Here is a 23461-nt window from a genome sequence, read left to right on the forward strand (position 1 = left end):
GGCCTTTTTTTGGACATGACCGTTTCCCTTGGCCTCTTAAGTGGACTTGCAGTGAGGTTTGTGTTTCCCTTCTGGCATTTGGATTCCACGCCCTCCTCACCTGGGACTGACCTAGTTGCATCATCTTCAGTGTAGGTTGTGTGTCCTAAAAAGTCCCAGAAAGATCTCGGTGACCGAAGCCCCGATGAAAAATTCATGGAGGTCACAGGTGTCAGATAGGGCACGGCGTGTCCGCCACGCTGTTATCAGTGCTGCGGAGGACGGAAGAGGAGTGGAGTCTGAGATATTCCATGGACCCGCCGCTGCTCCCCGCCACCAAGCTGGATTTGGACGTGGATCTTGGCTTTGCCCTCTTCTTTCTCCTCCTCCTCTGCCTTTTTCTGCTGGTGGCCATCGTACGCTGTGCCCAGATGGTTCTGGACCCTTACAGCGCCGTCTCAGTCCACACATACCAGGATGAGCAAGCCGAGGTGTGAAAGGGCGCCGGCTAAAGGATTAGGAAGCACGCCGTTAGTCCAGTTTACAATAACCGTAGAGGATTGAGGTTTTTGAGTTTTCCCCGTCTCATGTTGACTACAAAAACATTTTGCTGCATGTTCAACAATGAAAGTAAGTATTCTTAACAAACCTAATATAGTGTCCTGCAGAAAAGAAACGGTACTGATGGACACCAGTGTAGTGGGTGGTCAAGAAAATACCTTGTTAGGAATGCAATTATAATGCTAAAATCAATTTGCCATAAATATACTGCAACCTTTACTGGAGTCTTTTCACATCCTGCATGCAGAAAGTTCTTCATGTTGAAAGAACAGAGGTGTCCAAAGTTCTTTTTTTTTTAATATTGGCCTTCAGCACTTTATAAAAATACCCCCAAAAAATACACCAGAAATGGAAAAAGGAGCAGAAATTGTACGCAAATAAAGACAAACTTTTGCTAGCTATCCCAATGGTAAGCCATATTTATCAGATCAAATGTTGAAATTGTGAGATAAGTCAAAATTACGAGATAAAGTCATACTTAGTTCAAAATTCAGAGATAAAAACAAAGTCATTAATCGAATAAAAAGTCGGGATTATGAGATGGGAAAGTCAGAACTGTTGGAGTCAAATGTATGGGAGAAATCGGAGTGATGAGTTATAAACTGCGCATGTGCTACACTTTACACGAGCTTTCGTCACGTGGTACTTTGCACACGCGCAATCTGTATCGTAATTTCGACATTTTATCCTAATTATCCCTTTTTAGCTCATAATTTCGCTTATTTTAAATTCCCTAATCAAGACTTTACACTCTCACAATTGTGACTTTCTATCTCGTGATTTTGAATGTTTATGTTTTTTTCAGTATGCGGCAAACGATGGGAATATGTATATTTAATCAAAACAGATTCAAACATGTGGACGTTTGTATAGCCCAAGCTGCCCCGAGGGGGTGGCTCTTCTAGTTACCCCATCCAAACAGGCGAAGCGACACCGCCCATTCCGAATATCCGTGGTGACAAAACATGCGCTCTCGCGTCTGGCTGGCTAGCTTTTAGTGGCTGCTAGGTAGCTTTAGCAAGCTAACAGTATAAACAGAAGATGGACACCGATGAAGGGTGAGTGTTTTGTGCTGTTTTTAAGAAAACCATTTCTTTACTTTGGTGATTTCTTTGTGGCGCGTTGGAGAAGGAGAGCTTGACCCGCTTTCGAAGCGGCTGCCCCGGCGTGGAAGCACGGGAGGCATTCTCAGCGATGATGCTCGGCTAACATGCTAGCATGCCCGCTTTTGAATGAAACCGGAGCATTCGTTCGTCGAACCTTTCACGTCGGCTGCTGTTATTTTGAGTAGAAAGTATGGGAGACGGTCGAGCCTTCGTTGTGACGTTAGAATATGATTTGGAGCACAGCAGGGACCCTTTGGTTACTGTGCGCCATTCCATCAATCAATCATAAATACAAGGATAGACACCCATCATTCTGTCCTATTAACATTATTTACTCAACTGTAGAGAGTACCCGGTGTTTCCTAAAAGAAATTGTGCATGTATTCTTTGACTGAATCCACTCAAGTGGTGCGTTCACACTTGTCACGTTTGATCCGGTTCAACCAACTCTGGTCACATGGTGATGAATCGTGATTCATTCATTGGAAAACTGATTCATTTTATTACCGTTTTCAATCATTTGGCAGCCCTCGCCTTTATGCTTCACTGATTGTTTTCTGTCAAGTGTTGAGATTGGGCATTTTCTTGAACGCACCATAATTTGTGTGCTGTGATCGGCTCCACTCTGTTGCTAGATCCTCTTGCGTTGTCATTAATTCATGGTGAGGACCTTGAACCACACTTTCAGAGCTTAAAGCCGTAATGTGTTGCGAATGAACAATGGCTGAATCCAACAGTCGCTCTTATTGCAAATGTTTACGCTGACAAGATTGGACGACGCACCTGGTGATTAATTGGAGGGAATATGATTTCTTTCCTTTTCCGTCTTTGGGCAGAATGGAGGTCGACGGCTGGGATGCCAGTCTGGAGGAGGAGCTGGGCATTTCCCTGGACGAGCTGAAGAAGTGGATCGAGGAGGCGGTGGAGAAGAGCGAGAAGGTGCAGAAGAAAAAGGCCCAGCTGAACGAGCTGGAGCAGCAGGTGAAGAAGAAGGAGGAGGAGGAGGCCATGACCGAGAAGCTCCTCAGGGACGCCAGGCAGTGAGTGACACAAACACGGACGCCGGCTCACGTGACATTTTCACCTCTTGGCCGTCTCCTCTGTGTCAGGTCGGTCACGGAGTGCGAGATGCTGGTGAGGGCCACCTACCTGCAGAACGGCCTGGTGTACAAAGAGAGCAGCTCGGAGGACGAAGACGGCTACGGGTACGTCTTGCCCTCCGAGGTCATCGAGATAGAGGACGACGACGACGACGACGATGACGTCATAGCCGTTGGCTGCTGTACGTCCCAACACCTTGCATGACCCTTCCTATTTGGCAAGACCAATAACTTCACGTTTGTCTTCTTGCTGACATTTCAGTGGTCCCACCACAGACGCCTGTCACTCCCGCCAAAGATTCAGTGGTAAGGAAGATGACAACACTGCAGGGATTTCCTCAGCGGGAAAGACCCCCGAACTTGGATATTTTGTCAAGCAACACTAATAATTCAAGAAAATCTCTTTGTGATAGATAAGAGATGAAAATGCATATTAGTATCAAGCTCACTCTTTGCTCCTTTGTCATGTTTTTTTTTCCAAATATTTCAACTTTCTTCTCAAATCATCTTTGTCGGGTTTTTTTGGTAATATTTTGACTTTATTCCTATAATATTCTAACTTTCTCCAACCTAATTTGACAAAAAAATCACAACTTGCTTTCTTATAATATTATGACTTTTTAAAAACAATGTATTGTTTTGTTTCTTTATGCTACTAAAATGACTTATTATTTTCCACTATATAATTGGGACTTTTTTTCTTATTGGAATACGACTTTTTCTCTTAATATTTGGACTTTATTCTCATAACAATTACACCTAGTGGTGTGCTTTTTTTTTTTTAAACATTTCGTCTTGTAAAATTTCTTCTCTGAATTTTGACTTTATTTCCATCACATGTGGGATGAGGATGATGATGATGATGATGATTTGTTTGTGCTAGATGAAAGAGACCTCTTCGGCGCTCCAGAAAACCACAGAGCAGGTCAGCAAACTGGTCCAGATCGTCACCAGGCCTTCTGCGGGGGCTTCCATGTCCAGATCTCCAGCCCAGTCAGGTGCGCACACACACACACACACACACACACACACATGGTTTGCGGGCGTATCTAAACGCGTATGATCCTTCCCTCCCCAAGGCATCCATCCTGCCACGCCAGCAGTGATCATATCGCAGGTTCCCCCTCAGCCCATGGCCCAAGCCAGCCCCAAGAAGAGGGAAGATGAGCTCCGAGTGGGGATGATCATCCTGGGGAAGAAACGGATGAAGACCTGGCACAGAGGCACCCTGGTGACCATCAACCCCGTCGGTGCGCTACTCCCACATGGACTGTACCGGCCATCTTGTATCTTTCATTATCTTCACGTTGGTGTCGCTGTCCTTGTCCAGGGAACAACACATTCAAATACAAAGTCAAGTTCGACAAAGGCAAGAGTCTGCTCTCGGGGAACCACGTGGCTTTCGACTATAACCCCACCCTGGAGAGCCTGTTTGTGGGTGCCCGGGTGGTGGCCAAGTACAAGGACAGCCAACAGGTGTGGCTCTACGCCGGCATCGTGGCGGAGATGCCCACCACCAAGAACCAAATGAGGTGGGTGGACGAGGTCGGGCAAGCAGTGCGACGGAAGAGAGAGCGAGAGAGAGAAGGTTTGATCTTGCTTTGTCTCGCAGGTTCTTGATCTTCTTTGACGATGGCTACGCCTCGTATGTCAATCTACCAGACCTCTACCCGGTGTGCCGACCACGTGAGTAGTGTTGGTTTGTTCGCTAAATTCCCACAACGTAATATTAACCCGTCTGCATTTTGGATAAAGGGCTGGTTTGGTGACTTTGTGCCTGATTTAACATCAAACATAATTTTTTTGCTATTTTTATGGCATAATAGCATCTTGTCATTTAAATGTCCTTAAAGGAAATGATGTTGAGTTTCTGTCCACACGTCTAAATTGGTATGAAATAGATTTGCATGTACTCGTTTATCACTGTTCATTGCTGCCATACCCGACCACGATAAGTGAATTCTCACAAAGTAGAATTTAATGTTAATAAAATGAAATATTTTTGTAGTTTAAGCATAGAAAACCTTTAACCAGTTAGCCTCCAATTGAGTGACTGTATTCTAACCTTAAAGGGTTTGAAACGGAGTGAGAAAAAGCATACCACTTCCACACTGAATGGGAGGAGAACGTCTATTCACGCTATCTCCAAGCGGTTGGATGCTAATCTAACATTACTGATGCCTGATGCTAGCTACCAGCTGGTTAGCGATGACTCACTCGCTATCCATCAGGCCGCTAGCCAAAGGCTAAGCTACATAGTGAAAATGCACTCGTACTTTGATGGGGGGGGCTACAGTAGCGTTAGAATGAATGCTAGTATTCGGTGCCTTTGCTTAGCACGCCTGGGTGCGTTTGGTTTGACTGGATTTGATTGCTTTCTCAGTGAAGCGTACCTGGGAAGACATCGAGGACGCGTCCTGCCGAGATTTCATCGAGGAGTACATCACGGCCTATCCCAGCAGGCCCATGGTGCTTCTAAAAGTGGGCCAGATCATCAAAACCGAGTGGGATGGAACCTGGTGGAAGAGCAAAGTGGAGGAAGTGGACGGCAGTTTGGTCAAGATCCTGTTTCTGGTACGTTGCGGTGACCCCTCCCTAATTTGGGCAGATTGAAAAACACGCACTGATGGGGTCCGACTCGCTTGGATCATCAGGATGATAAGCGGACGGAGTGGATCTACAGGGGCTCCACCAGGTTGGAGCCCATGTTCAACCTGAAGATGACCACCGCCAACACCCAGGGGAAGAAGTTGGCCGGGCAGCAGAGGACACGCCCAAATATGGGTAACATCCCCGTGTATGACATGTGACGTGACATGACCCCTGTTACGCGTTACTCCTTGGCCTTCAGGTGCGCTGAGAAGCAAAGGTCCTGTAGTCCAGTACACCAGTGACGGTCACCTTGGAGCTTCTCCTGTCAAGTCCCCACCCGCCCAAACTGTGCCGGCAACTCAAATTCAACAGCCACCGGCCCAACAAACCACTCAGCCTCCACGTGTTGAGTAAGTGATGTCCGACTTGTGTAATTGGCCTCTGCTCTGGTGGGCTGGTCATCAATGTAATAATAATAATAATAATAAACTGTATTATTATTTAATAATAATATTAATTTATTCATTTATGATTACTTCCTGGCTTTTCACCTCTTCCTGTGAAGCACCAAACATCAGATGGCCAAGAAGAGCACTTCCCCATTCATCCCTGGGGTGGGCGGCACCAACGCCTCCAGAGTCACGCAGTCTCTGTCCTCCAGTCCCAGCAACCTGCCAAGGTGAGCGCACCGAGCGCACCAAGCGTTGACGTCCTCACCAACCGCTTCTCACCGTAACGTCTTCCTGTCTCGGGGCTGCGGAAGAACGGTGACTCCCGCCGCCGGCAGCGCCTCGCAGCCCCAGCAGCCGTACCAGAGGCAGGTGACGCCTCCCGTCACCTCGCCCGTGGCGTCCCATCCGGTGGCCACCATCCCGCACCAGCCGTCCTACCGCGCCCCCGCCGAACGCATCTTCTACACCACCCACGCCTGCCAGCCGGCCTGTCTGGGCCGCGTGCGGCCGCTGAAAGCAGATGTGCACCGGGGGAAGAACCCCCTCCTCACACCGCTGCTGTACGACTTCAGACGGATGACGGGGCGACGCAAAGTCAACCGTAAAGTAAGTTAAGTCCCGATGCAGGCCTGACGGAAGTTCCTTCCGAAATGTGATGCCGCGTTCCGCGGCTATAGGACTGATTTCAGTCTGAAAAAGATGAGTCTTGGAATCCGTGTAGTTGCCCCCCTTTCGCTGATCAAGACTGGTGCTTGTGTGTCGCTTTCACTTGCTCCCTGTGATGTCACAGTGAGCTGCACTTCTTATATGGGCATGCCAGGGTACAAGCTATTGGCTGTAGAAGCTGATTAACACCAATCACAGAGGAGTGGGCGTGCTAGGAGGCGGGCCGTGGGTGGAATAAATGAAAGCAGACAGTTTTGGAAATCCAGCTGGAATAGGTACAGATTCTGGAAGATCATGTTAAGGGACAAGGAAGCAGGAATGGCCGCCACTGAAGGGGTCGTCTTTTGGTTGGGATTAGTTAAGAGGTGTGTCCCCGACTCATCTCGTCTCCACCCCCCTCCCGACCACAGATGACCTTCCATGTGATCTACAAGGCCCCGTGCGGGCTGTGCCTCCGCAACATGGCGGAGATCCAACGCTACCTCTTCGAGACGCACTGTGACTTCATCTTCTTGGAGATGTTCTGCCTGGACCCCTACGTGCTGGTTGACCGGCCCTTCCAGCCGCTCAGGCCCTTCTACTACATTGCGGACATCACCGGCGGGAACGAGGACATCCCGCTTTCCTGCGTCAACGAGATTGATTCCACGCCGCCTCCAAACGTTGCCTACAGTAAGTAATGGAGGATGGTCTTCGTTTAGCCGACTTCCTTGGATGACAAAGGCCAATGTTCTTCTCCATCTTCCAAGGCAAAGAGCGCATTCCTGAAGACGGCGTGTTCATCAACACAAGTTCGGACTTCCTGGTCGGGTGTGATTGCACCGATGGCTGTCAGGACAAGTGAGTCGAGCGACACATCCATAAGATCTCCAGCGTCCTCACCGTGCGTCTTCATCGCAGATCCAAGTGCTCGTGCCACCAGCTGACCCTGCAGGCTACCGCTTGTACCCCAGGGGCGCAGATCAACCCCAACGCCGGATACCTGAACAAGCGCTTGGAGGAGTGCCTGCCCACGGGGTCAGACGTGTGACCTCGCACCCCCCCACGCTTGTGGGGAACTCAAACGCAAGCCAACGTTGCCTTTCTTTTCCCCAGGATCTACGAGTGCAACAAGCGGTGCAAGTGCTGCAGCCAGATGTGCACCAACCGCCTGGTGCAGCACGGCCTGCAGGTGCGCCTCCAGCTCTTCAAGACCCAGAACAAAGGCTGGGGCATCCGCTGCTTGGACGACGTGGCCAAGGGATCCTTTGTCTGCATCTACGCCGGTAGGGAACGCCATCTCGCCTCGACGCCTTTCTTTGTTGCGGTTACGAACTTTGGGAACTAGTTAGAGTGTGTGGCGATGCCGGAAGAATACGCTGTATGCTCACTAGTGGCCGTCTCGCTCGCTGCTGGACCGGCGCCACCATCCCAAAGCGTGACGTGTGGTTGGTTGATCAGCTGGCGCTTTATCGCAACTGTTGGCCACCTCAGCCATCCTCTCACACGTTTCTACCCCCCTCGCCTCTTCAAGGAAAAATCCTAACAGACGACTTCGCCGACAAGGAAGGTTTAGAGATGGGCGACGAGTACTTTGCCAACCTGGACCACATCGAGAGCGTGGAGAACTTCAAGGAGGGCTACGAGAGCGAGGCTCACTGCTCGGACAGCGAGGGCAGCGGCGTGGACATGTCCAGGTTAAAGATCCAACCCTCAGCCTTGCTGGCTGGATCTTTTGGACGACAGGCCAAAAAAGGCGAGCCATCAGTCACGAGCGTCGCAATCTTCTTTTGAAGAAAGTTCTAAACCGCCTCTCTCTCCTCGCTTCCACAGACGACAGTTCGGGGTCGTCCGAGGACAGCAACGGCGAGGACGACAAAGACTCTAAAAGTGAAGACGAGAGCGACAGTTCAGACGACACGTTCGTGAAGGACAATTACTACAGCAGCAGCTCCGTGTGGAGGAGCTACACCACGCGTGGACAAGCGAAAGGCAACAAGGAAGGTCAGCTCGGCCGTTTCCAGGAAGACATGAGGAATGTCCTGTCAGGGCCTCTTTTCCACTGCATGCCCATGACTAGGCTCAATTCCATTGGCAAGATCAGGTCCTAGTAGGTACCATTTCTAGGACCTGATCAGCCCGCAGTCTCCACTCTTAGTTTGACTTTGTCCATTTGTGGGCCAGCATAAACCGGAGGCTGTCTTGTTGTCCTCCTCAGGGAGTCAGGACGATAAAGACGGGACCCCCGTGTCGGCCAAAGGAGACGAGAAGTCGCTGTCCGTGCCGGAGGAGACGGTAAAAAGCAAAGTGGCCTCCTGGCTCACCAGCCAGGGAATGAAGAAGGTGAGGTCTGAGGGAGCCATGCGTCCCGGTCTAAGAACTGTACACTCCATTAGGTACACCCGCAACAGTAGAACTGTATGAAAGGTCACCATGGTCGTGGAGAAACGTGGAATATTGGATGTGATGCAGAGCACACCCCCACTAGATGCGGTGTACCTAATGAAGTGACTGCAGAGTGTATACTTTATTATTCCAGTGTGCGGCGGCTTTGCTGTGTTAGAATACTGATTGTCCGCTGCTTCTATCTTAGGAGTCTGGAGACGGCAAGAGGTGCGTCAGCCACACCTTCCCAGAATAAAACATGCCTTGCTCATGGCTCCTCACGTCTTGTTGCTCTCTGTTGGATGTTCCATCGCTCGCAGCCTGGTGAAGACCGAGGCGGCGAAGAAGCAGGACGTGACGACTCTCTCCGACAGCGACGACGTCCAGACCATCAGCTCGGGGTCCGACGACAACAAGGAGAAAGAGAAACCCCCCGTCGGTACGAAGGAGACGGGATACAATACCAGCTGATGTCCTCCTAACGTCGCCGACCTCTCCTCAGGTGTGGTGAAGAAACAGGTCGCCGTCAAGTCTACTCGAGGCATCGCTTTGAAGACCGGTCACGGCATGATGGTGAAGACGGGCACGCCCGGAGGCGGCACGTCGCAAGGAGGGCAGGGGGCCAAGACGGGGCAGACAGGGCAGACGGGAGGGGGCGGGGACAGCGGCCACAAAAACACCCGACTCTTCTTTGACGGCGAAGAATCGTGTTACATCATTGACGCCAAGCTGGAGGGAAACCTTGGCCGCTACCTCAACGTAAGCCTGCTCAGCTAAAGATTGTCTTGAAGAGAACTTGACAGCACTGCCCCCCCCCTCTCTCTCCTTGGTGCTACAGCACAGCTGCAGTCCCAACCTCTTTGTCCAGAACGTCTTCGTGGACACGCACGACTTGAGGTTCCCCTGGGTGGCCTTCTTTGCCAGCAAGTGAGTTAGTCACTCAACACTCTTGGATATGTTTTTGGGTAGATTAAGAATTCCTTGGTGGAGGTAATAAGCCAATATCAAAGCATTAAAGGTGTCATTAAAATGAACAAAATGATCCAAAAATGCATTTCCTTTTGATATTCCCATTGATATTTTAATTAACCACCACATTTCGTTCCTCATCGCTGCAGGCGTATCCGGGCCGGAACCGAGCTGACCTGGGACTACAACTACGAGGTGGGCAGCGTGGAGGGCAAAGTGCTGCTGTGCTGCTGCGGCTCCACCGAGTGTAGAGGAAGACTTCTGTGAGCTTGCCCTCCCCGCCTTTAAAAAAAAAAAAAAAACATCTGTAATTTTTTTTTTACTTTGTTCTTTTTATTTAATTTTATTTTAGATTAGCATTTTATGTTTCAGCGTTATTTTTATATACATATATTTCATTTGACCTCCAGCAAGTTTATTTGAATTTGAATAAAATGTAAATTTTCTCAAAGGAAGCACCGCACATCTCTGGTTTCTAAACCTGACATTACCTCTATTATTTAAATTTTTAGAAATGTTATTCCTTTAATGTTGCTCCTAAACTCCCTTAATGGCCATTTCATACTACATTCCTCCTGGTAGGATGGACCAATCAGATAGCCGGATACTGAAACATCTTCTTTTTAAAATAAATTTTCAACCTCATCAAACTACAAAAAACATTTACGTTTCACCTCTGGATGGAAAGTATTTGTGTACCCTGACATTTACTCTAATTACATCATAATTAAAAAAAACAATATTTGTTTTATAAAATAGTAAAATAAAATCCTCTTATAGGCATGTCACACATTTAGCTAGTTTTCTCCCGCTAAGATAGACCAATCACAGAGCCTGATACTGCAACATCAATTATTTTTTTTCCTTTTAAAGCTTTCCTCCATAAGAAATGTAACTTTACACCTAGCTAAAGGACATTTTAGCTTTGAATTCACTTTCTCGAAGATTTAACCAAGATGTTTTACTACAGTGTTGTTTTACGACGACACGCTGGATGTTTCTCGACAATTTGGTGAGTAAAAGAAATTCTATTCATTATTTTAAAATGTTAGCTAACTATTGAATTGTGACGAATCAACTATTTCTCCCCAAATTAGTCTACCATCACGTTTTTTAGTTTTTTTTTTTATTAGACAAAAAAACTTCACTAGCATGTATTCATGGTGTCTTGCAAGCTAATACTTGAATGTGTGTATAAATATAGAACTTTTAACTATATTGCATTCCCACGTGCAGGTTAGCCCTAATTGCGAATGCACGTGCATTATTTTAATATGGATCGGCTTTGTTTCGGATAGAAATGTATTTGTAAGGTCATATGTGTTTAAAACATCTATTTTGAACCATTTGGTTTTGTGAAATATGTAATAATATGTATAATACAAAGGCGTCGATGGAAAAAGGTTGGTAAGTGGAGAGGTGATCGGTTCGATCCACATATTGATAGTATTTTCACGTGGGTAGTATTAATATCAATTTAATAGTAACGTCATTACGTATTTAATTTGTGTTTTAAAGGTATACATATATATGGTATATTACCATGTGTGCCCGCGACTCGAATGAGAAGCGGAAAAGAATACTTTTTTTTCGCATGTATTATGAAAGTAATCGTTTCATTTTGTCACTGTTTGTGTAAGTGCAGTTTACCACGCTGTCCTCTAGGTGGAGCAATTTCACCGTAAGAGCAAACTGAACGTTCGCCCACTTTTTTTAGGATGTGAAAAATCCCAAATATGTCCTGTGGCGAATATTGTGACTGTCTACAACCATCCATTTGTAAGTTTCATTGCAAAGGCAGAATATTTGCTAAATTGCTTGCTAAGTTAGTCAGGTGTACCTAATGTTGTCACCAGAGAGCAAGTCCATTCATCCAAGGCCGAATTGAGTGTTGGCTTGTGGTGATGATACACTTACTAGTACTTACTAATTAGTACGTACTAAAGCAGCAGAGTGGAAGCTGATGGATGTTTGCCCTCTTGATGTACCGTAGGCTGGTGGCCACCGGGGGCATCAGGGTCCCTCGCCGGGAGTTCCTGAAAGTCAACGTTAAACGCACCTGGTAAGTTCTTTCTTGAATATAAGGCAACAGCTCTTTTCAAGAACTGTTCATGGAGAAAAAGAACTGGTCTTGAGGCCCTGCGTATGGTAGAGAAGTCTTATATTGCGATACATCTCGTTGATGCGCCGATGGTGCCCTCACAGTGAGGACATCATGGACTACGTGCTGGAGCAGGTTCCGCCTCTTCATCCCAGCCTACCACGACCTCGCTTCTCCCTCTACCTGTCCTCCCAGCTGCAGTACGGCGTCGTCCTGGTCTTCCACCGCCAGTGTGGCATTCTTCTGCGTAAGGAACCGGATACACACCTCGCAGCACCTTCCATCGCTTGTTTTCTAACTAACATCTAACTTGCTCCCATCCTCCTCCTCCAGAGGAGGTCCAGGTCATCCTGAGTCAGCTGTTGAAGCAGAAGAAATTCCAAGTGCTCGACGTAGAGGACCAAGGCAGGTGAGTCCAGACGCTCGGGCTCGAACACAAAAATTCCTATGGAGTAACTTAAGTGTCATCCTAGACAAGTTTTACTCTTCCCGGATGCTCTGGCTCACCTGGAGGAGGCCGAAGGAGCGCCTGATCCACTGTTTGGCGTGATGGACGACAGTCTGTTGAATCTCAACGCACTTTTGGAGGTACCATCCACAAAGATGTGCAGATAAATGTCCACAACAGAGATCATAACAGAGATGACCGAGGGTGGAATTGAACTCAGGTCTCCTAGCTGTGAGGCCTGCATAACTCCGAAAATGCTAAAAATGTCAGCATAATTACAGTACGTTAGCATGGTAGCGGTAAGTGTCTGCTTTAGTTCATGTTGAAAATGGCAAAAAATGCTACTATGACCACAGTCACATTTATCGGAGGAGAAGGTCAATGTGAACCTTGCGGGTGAGGATGGAGCCGGGTGTCAAAAACGGATATTTATCCGGCCGTATCAATTACCGGAAGGGAACTCCAGCAAAAAGCGGGGGTCTAACGTCATGGGAAAGTGTGTGCTTTGCTGGGGCTTAGCGGAGGTATGATAGCATCCCGACAGCAGCTGTCATCTGCACTAATATGCATCTAAAGTATTCATGGAATCATTTCAGTCCTGTCATCTTTTTTTTCTCCTCTCAGATGGAAGAGACTCACCTGCAGAGGGCATCTCCACATGACGTCACACCACGCCCCTTGGCCACGCCGAAAGGCAATAATAAGCATGAGTGACCGTCACTATACATCTTACTGTACTTCTTATTACCTCATATTTCACTACTATATCTTTTAACCCGGGTCATCCCCGCCGCCAAGCACATCCTTCAAATCAGGAAGTGAAGTCCAGTGTAGGAAGATAACATCATAAAATGTGTTCGGGAATCTAGTCAATTCCCGCCACGTTCCACGGCGCCACCGTACACCAGGGGTGTCCGAGGCTTTTCCCAGAGAGGGCAACATACGTAGTGGAAAATGTAGACATGCTAAGTTATTGACCATCTTTTCCATACTATACCCTAAGCAGGACCTTTTTTCATGGTTTGGCTGGTCCTGCGACTTGGACTCCGGAGCAACCTCTACTGTAATGTTTCAAAAAGACATTTATTATATATATATATATATATATATATATAGTCATTTATTCTCATAAAATGATAAAATTTCTTGTTATATTTTGACTTTATTCTTGTAAAATTACTTCTGATTTTTCCATTTCTACATCTTTTTTAGTTTTTTTGTTCAATTCTATTTTTAGAATGTGCCGCACTTTGGACACCCCCGATGTAGCTGCCGGTGTCTTAATGGTGAATGGAGGTTGCCATGGTGACAAGCAAAGCAGCCTTCAAACCCAAAGTGACCTTGTTAGCCAGCAATCAATGCTTCAAGGCTCGGATTCAATCATTCATGTTCCAAGAAATTGCCACCGTACCCGAAGTGACGGGCGGCCGTCCACCACTGTGATTTGTTGATGACACTTGGACGCCCTTTTTTTCTTCTTTTCTTTTCAACACCGCTTTTTCTTTTCCCATACCAGATATCACTGCCTTGCCAGAAAGAATCACCCTGAGAGAGACGGAGCTGCCCCGTGGTCCTGTGGCACAGGTACCAAGCACCCTTACTGGTCCCATCGTCATGTACCCTGCCCCTCTGTGGTACCACTATAGATAGATACCGTACTTCATAGCCAGGCACCGTGTTGATGGTGTGTTTGGGCTCCTTCTCATGTCCGAGCTCTGCATCATCACGTCACAGTTCATGTTTCCCCTCCATGAACCCGCAGCACTCATGCAGCCCCACACCACCATGCTAAACCACAGCTTCCTTCTTGGCAGTTTGGAAGTCCAGACCTAGCAGGCAACATCACAGCTACACTGGAACTGCTGATGGCCCAACCCGACGACTACCTGGGGGGTGAGCCACCTTTCCTCCATGACTGGAGACACTCCTAACGAAGACCTTCCACTGACTTGGTGTGTTTCTTTTTCTTTTGTAAATACAGATAGTGACCCACGCAGGGGGGCTCCTGCGGAAGCAGAGGTGGAGCAAGTGAGGGCGCCATCGAGGGGGCGAGAGATGGACAGAGTGCCCACGCAACCGACTGTCGTGTAAAGCCAAACGCCGATCACGAGGGCACGCCTGCACACGCTCATATGGTGGCATCTCTCTTCAGATTGCCGCCACTGACATCTTCCAGCCAGGATGAGCCCAGAGGAACACCTCCACCCGGGGAAGATGAGCTGACCCCTATGCAGCCCCCCACGCCAGCAACTGCAGCCATAAGGCCCAAGACTAAGGTAGGAAGCCGAGGGGCTCAGGTTGACTGTGGGCTCGAAAAAAACCAAAACATTGGTCAATCCCTAGTCGTAATAGCATGCTGAAAACAGTGATGGTAGAAAATAGGTGGCACAACGTTCGATTCCAAAGATGGAATCAACTTTGCTAATGTGGCGTGCCGTCCACGTATGGCTGTGTTGTTTTATTTAGCTCGCTTCTCATCGCATCACTTTCTAACTGCAGTCCTTGTTTGATGTCTTGAAGTGGGGCTGTGATCCCTCGGCCGAGTTGCAGCTCGGTGACACCGTCCGTCCACTTTGATTTTTCCAAGGGAATTTCTATGATTTCTTGTTGGTTCACTGCTGAGCTCCAAACAGCGTTAGAAATCCTTCATATATTTGAATATATTCTTCCCCTTCCAGGCTGCGCCCCTCCCGGGGGTGGGAATACCAGAGCAGAGGAGCCGCAGGCAGCTGATTTTCTTTGACCCGGAGACGCAGATCTCCGAGGAGACGATGAAGAGGCAGATGGGTGACCCTCAGATGGAAACCAAGGCCCCGACGCTCCTCCCGCCTGTGTCGCAGAGGAGGAAGTCAGCTGGCGAGCTGTTTGGTGCACCTTGTAATGGTCAGTACGACACCAAGATGGCTAATTGGAGACTCGAAATTGTCCACTTCTCCACCTTGCCTCCAGGGCTGCCCACACTGGTGTATGAATGGGAGTGAATGTTTGGGGGTGGTCAGAGAGGCCGCAGGCACGAATTGGCAGCCATGTTTCCATCCAGACTGGGCGTCTGTGACTCCAGATCTAGATTACCACCACCATTGTGTAGCTGGGGAGTAAATGAATCATCTTCACTTGATTGTGAAGCCTTGAAAAGTGCTATAAAATCTTGTCTTTTATTGTGTACCCCTGCCTCTCATTCAAAGTCAGCTGGGGTAGACTCCAGCTCACCCGCAACAGGCTCACTCATGAGGACAAGCGGCGTAGAAGACGTGAGGTGATGCTCATGGTCTATTTGTCGGCATCATTAAAGGGCATCACCTTTCCACACTCGGACAAGCCAGCATGTCTGAAAAGGAGCAGACGTGAACATTTCTTCCCATTTTGTCTCTTTGACGCTTCCACTAGCTGGTCTTGAAAGTCTTTGAAAAATACAATTTGCATTTGAATTGGTCTTTCCCATTCTTCCCTCCTCACTGCTCCCCCTCCCTCACACACCTGCTGCTCTTTCAAAGCTGACCTCCGTAACCTTTACAAAAATAAACCACCCAGCTATTTCTTCCCCCACCCCCTCCCCTCCCTGTCTGCAGACCTGCCCAAAGAGCTGCTGTCGCTATGGAAACAGGCCGCCATCATCACGCCCGTCGACGGTACCCAGCTACGTCCCGGACAGGGAGGAACCGAGTCCAGCGATTCGGAGCACGAACGAGTGCGCAACCTCTTGGAGGAGGAGCAGATGGAATTACCGAGGCCTGAGGTACGCCCCGTGGAGGCGGGGGGCGGGGGCAGTCCTGCCCGATGTGGAGGACAAGAATGACGGTAAGGTGTGTCTGCTTGCAGGTCCCCGTAGGTGCGGCAGAACTGGACATGGGTGACGTCTCAGGTATGGATACCAGACTTTCTGGTCTGTAACTTTGGAGGCCAAAGGTCGTCCTAAATTGTTGGCGTTCACAGCGGGCGTCAGTGTGTCCATAATCTAATGGCGGGGCTCATGGGTGTATCGGAAGAGAAGCTGCTATTTATGTAAATGATGATGGGCAGACATGAAATATAAACAAGATGGCTTAAAACTAATATAATATTACTTTTAGGATGGCAGGCTTTGCTACACATGTTAAAATCAAGTCGCTCTGCCCACAATTTGTCAGTCAGCTCGAGACGTGGAATCGTTTTGTTTTTCTTCAGCAAATATGCTAACCTATGCTAGCTACGGCCTTGCTGTTAAAATGAGCGTCATGTTAGCACTTTAGCTCTCATGTTTGTGCTCGTGTGTGCGTGTCAAGGGCCTGGTTTGCTGGAGGTGTCCGCCCAGCGGGAGTCCTCTCAGGAGATCTCCAGTGTGCACCTTCCAAGCCTTCCAAGTCAAAACGGGTGAGTCTGAAACAAAGAGATGCGTACGTAGAGCTGGAGCTGAAGCACGGATGTGTCCTGCCAGGTCCAGATCTGTCTCCACTCTGCCGGACATCCCTGAGAGGGACGAGCAGGGGATGGCATCAAAGTCTGTGGGGTAAAGAATCCCGGCCTGCCTCTTCAGGCTGGCTCTGTGGGAACAACAGCGTGTGCATGGTTGCTGTGTCCAGGTTGCTGTCCAGGTTGGAGGAGCAGCAGGAGCGCATGGTGCTTTTTCACACGCTGCTGCCTCTGGAGGCCAACCGCAGAACTGTCAGCAATGTTTTTCAGATGCTCCTCGGTAAGACACCCAGAGGAAACATACCCAAGATATGATGCAATAATGATGAAGATGTTTAGAAAGAAAGATGCCTCTTTGGGGCAAAGTGATAATGCTCTTTAGATTAATGATGTATTTCATGGCCATATAACACAAATAAAGACTCCAAATATTCAAACAGAATATAGAAATCACAAACAGGAAGTGAGGTCAGCCGACCCAACAAAAATAACACCTTCATGGAAATCTATTTTACTCATTAAGCCTCTAGAGGGCGCTGCAACGGTTAATATTTCTGTGTGCGTTGCAGGTCTTCTGTCGTCCAGGAAGCTGCGTGTGGAGCAGGACACCCCTTATGGGGACATCTTGATCACTCCCGGTCCCAACTATGAGGAGGACCTTCTGCCGCTGTGAAAAACATTCACCTTTCACTATGTTGCTGATGTTTTTATTCCTGTTTTAAGCCACTTCTCATTCATGGTTCACTGTTGCTGATGGTTTTTATTCCTGCTTTTAAGCCACTTCTCATTCATGCTTCACTGTTGCTGATGTCTTTTATTCCTGCTTTTAAGCCACTTCTCATTCATGGTTCACTGTTGCTGATGTTTTTTTATTCCTGCTTTTAAGCCACTTCTCATTCATGGTTCACTGTTGCTGATGTTTTTTTATTCCTGCTTTTAAGCCACTTCTCATTCATGCTTCACTGTTGCTGATCTTTTAACCCAGCCTTATGCAACTTGTGGTTCATGTTAGCATTGAATTGAAATAAGATGCTAACGAGGAATTGTGTTATGTTGCCTTTTGAAATCAACATTTTGCCTTCCAAAAGTGAAGTTTTCTTGTTTTAATTTAACCGCAGCATCCTTTCATGTGGCGCGTGGCCTTCCATACACACGGCCCATAAAGAGCGTGTGAGCTGCGTGTTTGGGCCATGCATGCTACGTCCGGCAGGACAGGTGTGGCAAAACACACAGGCGAGGTTAAGGAGGTGCTAGGAGGAGACTGAAGTGAAACTGGATCTCCCTCATCTTGATTCTTACTCCACTCAGAGGGGGGCGGTGGGGGGTTGCCACCCAGGTTTATTCTTAGTCTCAGCTCCGTCCCGTCTTGTCCTCTCACTTTTGCCCTTGGTTTCTTGTCTTGAGCCGCCTTCTTGGCTTTATTGGCTTTTTACCGTTTTGTCCGTCCATCACTTTTGCTTTGCTCTGACAACACTCCTGGCTGTTTTCTGTTCCCTTCTTCTCCTGGTGGTCCACGTTCTCTTCCTCCACCTGCCCTCCATCCTCCCTTCAGAGGTGCTGTGCACGATGGGGAAGACGGAGCTGCACTCTTTGTACAAAACCTTCCTGGACTGCCTTTGCCTCTGCTTGTCTGTGAGTATCTCCCCTTTTTCCACATTCATGCATTCTATTCATCTCACCCCACACGTGTGCACGTAAAGTGGCCAAGCATTTATTATTTAATCCTGTACACGCACACGGTACTGCAGCCTCTGATATTAATATCAGTTGCAGAATGTGGATGGAAATAGAGGCCCGACTCCTCCAAAGAGGTCAGATGTCACATCTTATTGACCTTTGTCAACAAGCTGGGGGTCACTTGAAGCCACAAACAAGACTTTTGTCAACAATATGTGGTCACTTTAATCCACAAACATGTTGTGGATTAAAGTGACCCATGTTGTTGATGTGATGTAATAATGTTTTCCAGCGAGGCAGCGTTGAAGCGACCGGCGACATCGACCGGGACACGGAGAGCGGACATCTGCTGTACAGGAACGGGGACATCCTGGAGGAGCGATGTAGGTAACAGTTCACTCCATGTGAAGTCTGTTGTCGCCTTCAAGACAATAATAGTCGGCTCCTCACACAGACGAGATACAGGACACGCTAGGGGAGGGGACCTTTGGGAAGGTGGTGCAATGTTTGGACCATGGCAGGTACCAAAAAATGAAGTTATTTATCTTGAGCTGCAGTGTAGGGAGTGAGATGGTGGTATTTTGTCTGCAGAGGTGGACGTGGAATCGCTCTGAAGATCATTAAGAACATGGAGAGGTACAGAGAAGCAGCCAAACTGGAGATCCACGTGCTGGAGAAGATCAGCAAGAAAGATCCAGGCAGAATGTTGTGAGTAGTTCCATCCTTTCTAATGCTGACCTCGCTCACGGTGCAACCAAACACATCACACGGAATACGCCAATGAATGTTTACGCACCAATAAACATGCAAAACAATACTATTTTATAACCCACAAGGCATGCTGGGAAACCACACACACACTTTCCCAACAGGTAGTTACCCAGCATGCCTTTCGGGTTTTGATTGTTTATTTTGATGCCATTAGAAGTCCAAAGACATAGAAAGCACCCAACTAGAATGGTGGGTGTCTTCTGTCATCACATTTCTCCTGTTGTCTTCACCCCCCAACTTAGTCACTGCGTGCAGATGCTGGACTGGTTCAACTACCACGGCCACATCTGCATCGCCTTCGAGCTGCTGTCCCTCAGCACCTTCGACTTCCAGAGAGCAAACAACTTCCTGCCTTACCCGCTCCACCACGTCCGACACATGGCCCAGCAGATCTGCCGCGCCGTCAGCTGTGAGTCCGCTTGCATTACGCCATGCCAAGCCACTTTTTAGCAAATGCTGCTATTTATATTCCTTACTTTATATTCCTTACTGCTGGATAAACGTGTCTGATGTCAGGAAGCGGATTATGTGACTGCAAAAGAAAACCAAGCCAACACACTGGAGAGGCAGAGAGGCTTCATATTGTGGATGTTAGGATATTTTAAGGGTGTCTGATTATAATTCATGCTGCATTCGCTGACCAGTGAACATGGCGGATGACGCTAAAAACGACACATACATGACAAAGCATCATAATATTTGCTTTATTAGTTTCTGCTTTTTTATTGTTTACATAGTATAAATGAACACTGGCAGTCAGTGAAGAACAGTAGTTAGGCCTGTCACCATAGCGTGTGCACTCCCAGCAGCCCCTCCTCCTCCCCCAATGGGACGAAGAGCCTGAATGATTGACAGGAGGCTTCACTCACTCCCTTCATTCTGCTATAGAACCAGCACGCCCAAGTGTTGAGACAGAGTGAGCCCTCTTGGTTGAGAGAGGAAGAAAACAAACATGTCAGTATTACCTCCCAAGACTCTAAAATGCGCCTCCTGCTGGATTTATAGCTGCAGAACTTTTTTTTTTTTTTTGCCTCTTCTGGCATCAAACCACTTCCTGTATAAGTTACCATAAAAACTCTGTGTGGACAACAAATCTGCAGGTACGCGGGGAGGTTAAGAAGAAGGAAAAAGCTCCAAGCATAATGGGGTTTCAATTTGGTTGGGGGCTTGGCAATGTGATACTGACACCTAGTGGCAGTTGATGAGCATTGCTGAAATTAATCAGTCTTTAAATTAATTAATTAGTGTGTAATTAACATTCCTACGTTGCAAGAAGCTCCATTTCCTGTGTGATCATCACACTTTGCCATCAAAAAAGGGAGGAAAAATAAAGGCCAAAGAAAAAGCAAAATGTAAATGTGATATGATGTACTGTACTTATACTGCATGCATATAAGACAGGCTTGGGTGTTGACTTCCTTTTTGAAAAAAACTCCACCTAACCCCCCCCCCTTCCACTGCAGTTCTCCATGACAACAGACTGACTCACACCGACCTGAAGCCAGAGAACATCCTCCTTGTCAACTCCCGCTATTCCCTGGTTTACAACGCTGACAAGGTTAGAAGCAGAAATAGAGGAAAGGACTCGGGATTGCCACCTTCAAACGTGTCTGCACCGCCCACTCGCAGTATTGAGACACATCTTGTGTTTATTCACGAAAGAAAGGTGTGGGTTGTGTTCAGGGACCTCATTGTGACAAAGTCTGTCAGTTTGGAAAGAGGATGTGTTGTGTAGAATAATAATAATAATCATCATTGCCATGGAGGCAACCTTATATTGCTCAGCGGTTCATGAACACAGCATGGAATTTTGCCCATCATCCACAATCCTTACATGAGCCATAAACATGTCTTCTCTTCTTGAATTATGAGATTAGGTTCAATGCCAGAAGCTTGTCTTTTCAACTACTATTGTTCATTTGCAACACAATCCAGGTTTAATCCCGAAATAATCCTGACACACTTCTTAAGCACCAAGTCCAAAATGCAAGGAATGATAATTCACCTGGATTGACTGCGGAAGACCCAAGTTTTTAGCATCTCACGTCACAGAACGACGATGCATTCAAGGACCGCTGAACTGAGCATGAGCGTGATGAAAAAACATCACCAGCAAAGCGTAAAGATACAAGCACGTCACTTTCTCGCCGTGGTCCGCATCTGCTGCATATTTGTCAGTTATTACCAATTCCTGGTATGTGGAAAAATTATATTTGGAACCAAACGTGTGCATATTTTCCGGGCCAGCGTCCCCAACGGGTGTCCGTCCTCTCTGCAGAAGTGTAACGAACGCAGACTTAACGACACCACGGTGCGCCTTGTGGACTTCGGCAGCGCCACATTCGAGCAGGAGCACCACTCCACCGTCATCTCCACCCGTCACTACCGGGCCCCAGAGGTCATACTGGGTAAGTGGCCCCCAGTGGTTGGCCCTGTCTTGGCTGCTCTTCCAGCGCCCTCCTGTCGTCTCCTGCAGAGTTGGGGTGGAGTCACCCATGCGACGTGTGGAGTATCGGCTGCATTCTCTTTGAGTACTACCAAGGATTCACGCTCTACCAGGTCTGTCTGCAACTACCTCTGTGTGTGGGGGGGGGGGGGGTGAGCCTGTGTTTAAGATGTGTTTCTGCAGACTCATGACAACAAGGAACATCTTGCCATGATGGAGCACATTCAGGGAGCCATTCCTCCAAGAATGATACAAAGGAGCAGGTAACCGTACAGCCTCCGCTCTGATCATCCCCCCCCCCCCCCCCACAAAGACGCAAAAACTATCCATAGTCTAGCATGACTGACAGTGTATGCAATGTATTAATAACTTGACAAGACTTGCGTCATATTGTACACTAACCGGAGAATGCACACAAACTCTAATTATTGTGTGACCATGAAACATGCTAACTGGGGCGGACGCTAACCAAGGTATTGTGTGTATTTTGATATTTTGAATTCATTTTGGCCTCTTGTCCACATGCAAATGTTGAACCGTTGATGTTGAATTTCATTGCCTGCTACTCTCTTCAGTTTTCCCTCGCTATTTTTGGAAATACGAGACCGATGGACTCACGCAGCAAAACCCTCTCTGTCCAGGAAGCAGACGTATTTCCATCACGGACACCTCAGCTGGAACGAGTGCTCCAAGTCGGGTCGATACGTGAAAGCCAAGTGCAAGCCTCTACGGGTGAGCCGACCTTTGCAAAGCTGAAGTGGACAAACGCTGGAGGTGTCTGTTTGTGTTCCCCCCCCACCAGGGGTACCTTCTCTCGCAGGGGAGAGAACACCACCACTTCTTTGACCTTTTGGAGAAGATGCTGGAGTATGAGCCCTCAAAGCGCATCTCCCTCTCCTCCGCTCCGAGCCATCCTTTCTTCACGCGAGCCCAGCAGCCAGCAAGGTGGGCAGCCGTCAGAAACAGCTCCAGTATGAGCAGATAGCTAGCTTGACCACTAGAGGGTGCAGTCCAGTCATTGGTTGGCCAGCATGATGACAGCATCACGCATCATTTGCATAGCGGCTGTAGTTAGCGCCATCCTGGAAACCAGGTTAGGTTCCACCGTGAGGAGCTAAAGCCGACTGTATGAGCCCATAGAGACGCTGCTTTGCTTAGAGGCGAGTTGGGGGGGCAGTGCCCCACTACATCCGGCAGAGGAGGATTTTTCTTCTGTGCAATATTTTTTATATTGAATACAGAGCAAGGATGCAGAAAGAACGGGTACAAATAAAGCTGGATTTGTTTTGGGAATAACTTCTTTAGTGTCTGTTTGACTTCCTGTCCTTGGGTAGAACTTGAGTCGGACTTAGTATTACTTGCGTATCTGATACTTTGGTAGGACTGAGTATTACTTACATATCTGATACTTGGGTAGATGCTGTTCATTTTTTTTTTTTGATCCATGGCAGCGAGCTTGTCAAAGAGGAGGAAAGCACCCCCCCCCATGCCCCCCCACCCACACACACACTGCTCACTTAGCTGCCATTGACTGTGGCATATTGATGGAGTGCAGAGGTCACATTCACAAGGCTACCAATGTGTTTTTTGACTTATAACCTTGGTGTGTGTGTGTGTGTGTGTGTGTGTGTGTACACACCTTTCATCCACTTGTCAGTCTATTCCTGGCGGTGGGAGAAACGCTAGCCATTTTTCATTTGAATAGTTGACATTTATCTATGAAATAATTTGCTTCTTTCTTTCTTCCATTTCGGGATGCATGTTAAATATCAAAATAATCATTTGATGATTAAAATTACAAGGCAGGGGTCCCCACGGCATGTCTGCCTGTCTCAGCTGG

At 47.8% G+C, this 23461-nt stretch overlaps 4 protein-coding genes across 4 annotated transcripts; all 4 read left to right on the forward strand.

The window, feature by feature from the left end:
• The first annotated feature begins 81 nt into the window (after positions 1–81).
• Positions 82–590, forward strand: LOC131137609 (cortexin domain containing 2). Its single transcript, XM_078798266.1, has one exon. It carries the CDS (start codon positions 291–293, stop codon positions 474–476), a length of 186 nt encoding a protein of 61 aa, XP_078654392.1. The 5' UTR covers positions 82–290; the 3' UTR covers positions 477–590.
• A 621-nt stretch (positions 591–1211) lies between these two features.
• On the forward strand, positions 1212–10215 carry setdb1b (SET domain bifurcated histone lysine methyltransferase 1b). Its single transcript, XM_058085734.2, has 25 exons — positions 1212–1598; positions 2483–2686; positions 2756–2928; positions 3009–3052; positions 3630–3744; positions 3826–3996; positions 4077–4278; positions 4359–4432; positions 5130–5320; positions 5401–5530; positions 5598–5748; positions 5904–6017; positions 6102–6396; positions 6867–7128; positions 7206–7296; positions 7357–7473; positions 7552–7721; positions 7970–8191; positions 8269–8439; positions 8654–8778; positions 9029–9048; positions 9141–9259; positions 9323–9579; positions 9659–9747; positions 9939–10215. The coding sequence occupies exons 1-25, from the start codon at positions 1582–1584 to the stop codon at positions 10054–10056; spliced, it is 3642 nt and encodes a 1213-aa protein (XP_057941717.2). The 5' UTR covers positions 1212–1581; the 3' UTR covers positions 10057–10215.
• A 170-nt stretch (positions 10216–10385) lies between these two features.
• Positions 10386–17544, forward strand: rec8b (REC8 meiotic recombination protein b). Its single transcript, XM_078798038.1, has 16 exons — positions 10386–10801; positions 11783–11851; positions 11995–12137; positions 12224–12299; positions 12364–12478; positions 12963–13032; positions 13855–13922; positions 14153–14231; positions 14358–14614; positions 15017–15316; positions 15775–16074; positions 16158–16200; positions 16601–16662; positions 16706–16824; positions 16898–17007; positions 17297–17544. Exons 1-16 carry the CDS (start codon positions 10746–10748, stop codon positions 17398–17400), a joined length of 1971 nt encoding a protein of 656 aa, XP_078654164.1. The 5' UTR covers positions 10386–10745; the 3' UTR covers positions 17401–17544.
• A 166-nt stretch (positions 17545–17710) lies between these two features.
• Positions 17711–23054, forward strand: clk2b (CDC-like kinase 2b). The gene is made up of 11 exons (XM_058085748.2): positions 17711–18359; positions 18697–18787; positions 18859–18925; positions 18996–19112; positions 19418–19584; positions 20639–20733; positions 21454–21583; positions 21652–21734; positions 21805–21884; positions 22263–22353; positions 22424–23054. Exons 1-11 carry the CDS (start codon positions 18294–18296, stop codon positions 22604–22606), a joined length of 1170 nt encoding a protein of 389 aa, XP_057941731.2. The 5' UTR covers positions 17711–18293; the 3' UTR covers positions 22607–23054.
• Positions 23055–23461: the final 407 nt, after the last annotated feature.

Source organism: Doryrhamphus excisus, linkage group LG17, assembly GCF_037039965.1.
Source record: "Doryrhamphus excisus strain RoL-2023G ecotype Guam linkage group LG17, RoL_Dexc_Guam_v1.1, whole genome shotgun sequence".
Taxonomy (NCBI): domain Eukaryota; kingdom Metazoa; phylum Chordata; class Actinopteri; order Syngnathiformes; family Syngnathidae; genus Doryrhamphus; species Doryrhamphus excisus.